Here is a 6,072-nt window from a genome sequence, read left to right on the forward strand (position 1 = left end):
TGTCAAAACTGTATTTTACAGTCGCGACTGTAAATCTGGCCGATTTGGCGTCTCGCGGTAAAATTTTACAGTTTCCTGTATTTTACAGTCGCCCGGTGGGGTTGTCAAAACTGTAAATAATCCGGATAGAACTGTATAATAGCGTTTACAGTCGCACCGGTGGGGATGCTCTTACGACCCTGTCTCATGCACGGTCACATTAACTACGCAAACCTCCGAGTACTCAATTCCGGCGGCTCAACTTGAGCCTACATTCCCTATCTGCGGGGCCATGTTGGCTAACCAAAGTCTGCACGTAAGCCCACATGATGCTGATGATCCTTTCACTGCAGCTCAAATTCGGGTTCTGCATGACACTATTTTTAGACGTTGTATGACGTACGGGTGATGTTGGTTTGCCTGGTACTCAGGACATCTCTGCGATCATGTCCGGCCTCGTTGCCCCGGAGACCCTGCCCCTACCCGACGACATTCTCACGTTCACCGATCACGCCACGGGTGAAACTCATCGGACGACACTTCAGCATGTCATCGATTTTGCTTTTGTGATCGATGGCGAAAACACTACCGAGTCACATCGTCCGCTGGGTTCATCTTACTGTGATGACCCATCTCTTATCCGTGCTCTCCACCCAAACCCGGTGGTGCAACCTACAGCATCCGTAACTACTGTAAGCTTCCCCACGGGTCCACCAGCACTACCCCCCTATCGGCGCCAACTACTGCAGCCGTCACTGCACATTGACGCATTTCTGCAACAGGAGCTACCTTCTCCCCTGCCGTCTCCATTGGAAGCTCCATGCATTTCATTGGCTGATGACCAAGCAGCTTCCCAAGCACAACGGGTCTCGCGAGCCGCTGCACGATCACAAGTACCCTCGCAGACTTTCGCCGAGGCAGTTTTGACTGATGGCTCTCAGTCGACAAAGCCAAAATCACTTTTAATGCCACTGTCACGCAGCGAGCAGTTCATCGTACCCTAATCTCGCCAACTCTGGTGCACCTCCCTCCAATGGAACTCACGAGTCGCCTCTCATGCGACCCATGGATCGGATTCACCCCTCATCCTGGCATATTCACCTACCTGTATGACCTTTCTTTCGGGTCTGGCAGTCTGTCGGTAGCCCACTTTTTGCCGCTCACCGACCATGAGCGACGAACGTGGAACGATGATGCCGCTGTCAACCCACGGAACTTTTCGGCGTCAGTGTCACCACCCCGTCCGCGCAGCCTCCAGAGCGCTCAAGCCATCCTATATGCGCTTGACACCCTTGATGCTTTCTTCCTCCCATCTGCCTACGGCTCTCCTACAGCATCCCAATACTTCAGTTGCACCAAACGTTTTTGTACCGCTCTCAATCGGCGCTTCCCAATTGCCCCCCTCAGTGTCCCCGTAGTGGTGGCATGGTTGGACGATCAATTTCACTCGTTTGGCAGCGCAATCGCAACCGATTTCCAATATGCTCGTCGTCCTTCCGTTCACACACAGTCCTTCACTACGTTCGACATCGACGGGCCAGCCTCATACCAGCTGCAAATGTCTATAACGCAGGCGTACCCCGTATCTCAGCCAACCCGCACCGTCCATCACAAACCTACACGACACTCGAACACTACGGTTCAATCCGACAGCATCGGCCAGCATTCCACTGCACAGCACTCTAGGGTGGGCATTCCACCAGCAGTCCGAGACAATATTCTCACGTCAGACGGCAAGTCAATTTGTCTGCGTTTCTTGTCCAACAAAGGATGCAACGCCGGTCCTCTAGGTGCATCATGCGGCAGAGGTCCACGGGCCCGTATTCACGCAATTCCTACTCGCCTGCCATCAACTGTGTCAACCCACATAGTTGCACACCTCAACGGCTTGAAACAGGAATATTCGCACCTCGCTTGACTTCGCCGTGGGCGGGACTGGCTCCTTCCGCCCTGGCCATTCATTGACACGTGCTCGCAACTGTCAGCGTCCCCAGTACCTCACGGTCGCACCCCTCATCACGTCAACCAATCGGTCGCCATCAGCACCTCATGGGTTGGACGTCTCTCTAGGGTCGCACCTAGCACCATCGTCACCACTGACTACATCATGGGACCCCCCAACCCCATCGACACCACAGTCCATACACACACACGGTCCACCAACTGCGTGGCATCACTCAGTCACACCATGTACGGTACAGGCCGTCCAGTCCGCTCTTGTATATTGCGTGACCATGGATCGGACAAACATTTCAGCCTTTGCGCCAGTCCAATCATCCCTTCACAATCACGCGCGCGACACACATCAATCTATTCTCGACACTGAGTCAATTAGACAAATTACGACGGCCGCTATCGCAATGCAACTTTCACCAGTGCAACTTTCACCAGCAGCCCTCATTCGTCTGGTTTGTGACGAATCGAATTCCGACCCCCGGCCGAACAAAGCACTCCGACCGGGTTTCCTTCATTATCACTACCACGACTACACCCACGGCTCTCTCCTTGTGGACATCGCCACTCACGGCTTCACCGGTCCATGGATATCCCCTCCCCCACGTCGCCCGAGTCCCTCCCGTAACCACGGCTCCGTCGGCGGGAACATGCCCACGCTACTGCGGCTAATACGGGAAGGTCAGGACTCTCGCTGTTACGTATTCCTCAGCGAGGCCATCTTACCCCTCTGGCGCGATCACGTCGTTTTTAGCCCTCTCGGCCTCGTTCCAAAAAAGGACACCCCATTAGCTTAAACCGGACGGGTTATTCACGATCTATCATTTCCGCTAGGTCAATCCGTCAACTCGTGTACCAACAAAGACAAACTATCTCTTGTGGAATGGCCAAAGTTCCTACATGTCACAAGACGCATCAATGCCCTACGGGCCTCACTCGCACCAAACACCGCAATTAAGGGCATGATCGGTGACGTGGTATCGGCCTATCGCCACCTAAGCGCATCGTGCACCGACACCGTTTGGTTCGGACTCGCAGTCCCCGAAGCCGGTGTAATCGGCATTGACATGTCAGCCCCCTTTGGCTGGTGTGGTAGCCCCAATATCTACTGCGCATTTGGCAACGGCATCTCGTGGCTAGTCTCACGCGAATCGCGCGCATTACTGCTCCCTAAAATGTCGAGTGATCATCGACCCTTCTGGGGTTTCAACTACATCGACGATCATATTCTTATTGAACAAGATATCGGCCATCGACTGTCGTGTGCCAACAATGCCCTCCGACTTGCGATGATGGCAACGCTCGGTCCCACCAGTCTTAACCTACAAAAGTTCACGCCATGGTAATCAACCTTGACTGCACTTGGACTTACGTGGGATTTATCCACCGGCACCGTGTCCATGCCGTTAGCAAAAATCGCAAAGGCACAATTACGTGTCCAATCGCTCCTGTCAGGAAAGCCGTCGACCCGCCATGACCTCGAAAAGACCCTGGAAAGTCTCCGACACGTATGCTCCTGCATCCGTCCCGCGAGGGCGTTCTACCAATGCCTCCATCTTACCCTCCATCGGTTTCCCCGCTTCGGTGCGCACCCCTTGCCTCCCGATGCCATCGCTGATCTGTCGTGGTTCGCCGACATTCTCCGTGTCGGGCACCTTTCGAACGTACCCACAACTATCCTCACTGGCTCATCCTTACCAAGTCCTTGAAATGGACGCGAGCGACGAGGGCCTGGCAGTCCTTTTCCCAACCCAACGTCGTTTCATTCACCTTGAATGGGACGCCGTCGTAACCACGTTGATTCAGCAATGCTCGAATCCGAGAATGGAGAAAATGGCTTCGGTCAATCACAAGTCCGACAACAGCCCACAGATGGCATCCACCCAATCACAATTCTCCATCAACGTTCGCGAGCACTTCTGCATCGCCCTTGCCATCGCCACCTGGGGCCCACTCCTCACCGACCCCCTCGGCCATAATACTGTGCACGTGGAAACCCTCACGGACAATACTAGCGCCCTAGCATGGTCCACTTCGCTCGTCAGCAGCAACTCCTACAGAACGCAACCGGTGGCTCGGTCTGCATCAAGCGATGCACCAACTGCACGTGTCATCCTGGCACATACAAGGGGCGCAGAACACCAACCCCGACGCAGGCTCGCGAGCACGTCGCGAACCATACCGCACCATATGGCAAACCGCAACAGCAGGTTGGACCGAGTCCCCAGTGGCACCCGAGTACCGCCGGACGTACCAAGCATCTCACATCTCCACCGCGCCTCACTGGCCCCATCATCCAACGACCGCTACTCTCGCGTCTGGAAAGATTGGCAATCGTGCCAACACTCCCACGGGAATTCGCAGTGGTTACCTCGAGACCCCATCCTCCAATCCTCAGCTATGTTCGCGTTCGCAACATTTCTCTGGAGCTCCCCAACAAATCGTCAAAACAGCGCTACAACAATCCTGTCCAAAATCGCATCATCTCGCGGCACCATCGATGCTCCCTCAACTAAACTGCACGGCTCAACCCTGCCCACCTTACCCAAATCCGAGGAATGTTGCGTATCCGTCCTCCAATCCACGCCAAAGAACCCGTGTCCATCGCTCTCCTGCTCGCCTTTCGTCAACGAATACGCCTGCCAAGACAGCCACGACCGAGTCATCTGGTGCTCTACGGTCCTGGCTTTCTTCTTTCTTCTGCGTCGCTCCGAATACACAGCTGTCGACAACAAGTCCACTGACCACGCCATCCGGCTCCGCGACGTTTCATTACTCGACAAACTCGGACGGGCAAGTCGAAACTACGACGACATCCGAGTAGTGCAAGTCTGCATTCGAAGTTCCAAGACCGACCAACACTCTAACGGTGTAGCCCTTTAACTAGAAAAGTCGGGTGTTGCATGGTTGTGCCCTGTAGCTGCAGCCTGGGTCCTCATTGACAACGCTCAATCAATCGGAGCCTCACCAAACGACCCAATATGCTGCCCTTCGCGTGGACATGCGATCAAATCAGACGCCATCTCAAAATGCCTCAAGGAAGCGGCCAGCGCGATTGGCCTGGAAGATTCAAAATACTCCACGCACTCCCTCCGAAGCGGCGGTGCAACAGCTCTCTTCCGCGGCGGCGCCTCTGACCTCGCCATGGCACTCTGACACTTACAAGCGCTACACAAGAATCAACGGCCACGAAGAGGCCGGTATGGCGGCAAGGATGGTCTCAAGCGTTCTGTAACTGGAGCTACCGCCACGCCACTCCCACGGCTGGCGGTAACAATACAATTGTTTCCCCCTCATTGCGCAGAAAAAACTCGAACGAAACTCGGTCGTGCGAGCATGACACGAGCATGTCGTGTACGGGGGACCAGTCCAAGCCGCTCACCACCATGTCGTGATATAAATCAATCCCCGCCGCGCCGTCAACACCATGGTATGCAGTCAGCGACGTTAGGTCCAATACCTCTATCAGTACGGCCTCCTTGCGCCATTGCGCCACGTCCACCGCCTAGTGTGTAGTCACGATGCGTCTGCGGTTGACCTTGGTAGAGATTAAGTTTGGCCACCACCACCGCCATGCTACACCTGCGTTATACATTCATCACTACAGTCAATTCATTGCGTAAATGACATTACAGTTCAACGTGCTTCCGCGAATGAGGATGCATGTTCATTCCATAGCTTTGCATGTATTAGCTTTGTAATCCACACATTTCAAGGATGTAAGTCCATGGTTTGCTCCATACCAGTAACGCAGACGAGAGCTGGCTATGCAACAGTGTTGTGGCATCAAGCTGTCGATTGTGCTAGCATGACGAACAACCAAGAAATTGCGTATAATGAGATACAATGTATATTAATTACTTTACATCATGTTAATCAACAAAGGGCTGTACTGGTATATACAAAACGTTGTATCTGACTGTCGAGGTTATGCGGCACGTCATTGGTGGACGATCTCTTGTCTGAACGGGGGGGGCACCGTTTGCTTGCCGGCAAGTGCAATCACCAGAGCCAGCGACAACTTGAGATTGAGATTCCGACTGTTAAGGGAAATCATATACTACTTCGAAGTATATCCGAGCACTGCTACATATCATATCACTACAATAACACACACCAGAATCAACTCAACCCACGCAC

The 6,072-nt window shown here is 53.8% G+C and overlaps 2 protein-coding genes across 2 annotated transcripts; both read left to right on the forward strand.

The window, feature by feature from the left end:
* Positions 1-425: 425 nt before the first annotated feature.
* Positions 426-3,278, forward strand: H257_10973 (hypothetical protein; the record flags this gene model as incomplete). Its single annotated transcript, XM_009837738.1, has 4 exons — positions 426-872; positions 962-1,716; positions 2,050-2,174; positions 2,767-3,278. The coding sequence occupies 4 exons, from the start codon at positions 426-428 to the stop codon at positions 3,276-3,278; spliced, it is 1,839 nt and encodes a 612-aa protein (XP_009836040.1).
* A 127-nt stretch (positions 3,279-3,405) lies between these two features.
* On the forward strand, positions 3,406-5,088 carry H257_10974 (hypothetical protein; the record flags this gene model as incomplete). The annotated part of the gene is made up of 2 exons (XM_009837739.1): positions 3,406-4,801; positions 4,853-5,088. The coding sequence occupies 2 exons, from the start codon at positions 3,406-3,408 to the stop codon at positions 5,086-5,088; spliced, it is 1,632 nt and encodes a 543-aa protein (XP_009836041.1).
* Positions 5,089-6,072: the final 984 nt, after the last annotated feature.

Source organism: Aphanomyces astaci, assembly GCF_000520075.1.
Source record: "Aphanomyces astaci strain APO3 unplaced genomic scaffold supercont1.31, whole genome shotgun sequence".
NCBI lineage: Eukaryota > Oomycota > Saprolegniomycetes > Saprolegniales > Verrucalvaceae > Aphanomyces > Aphanomyces astaci.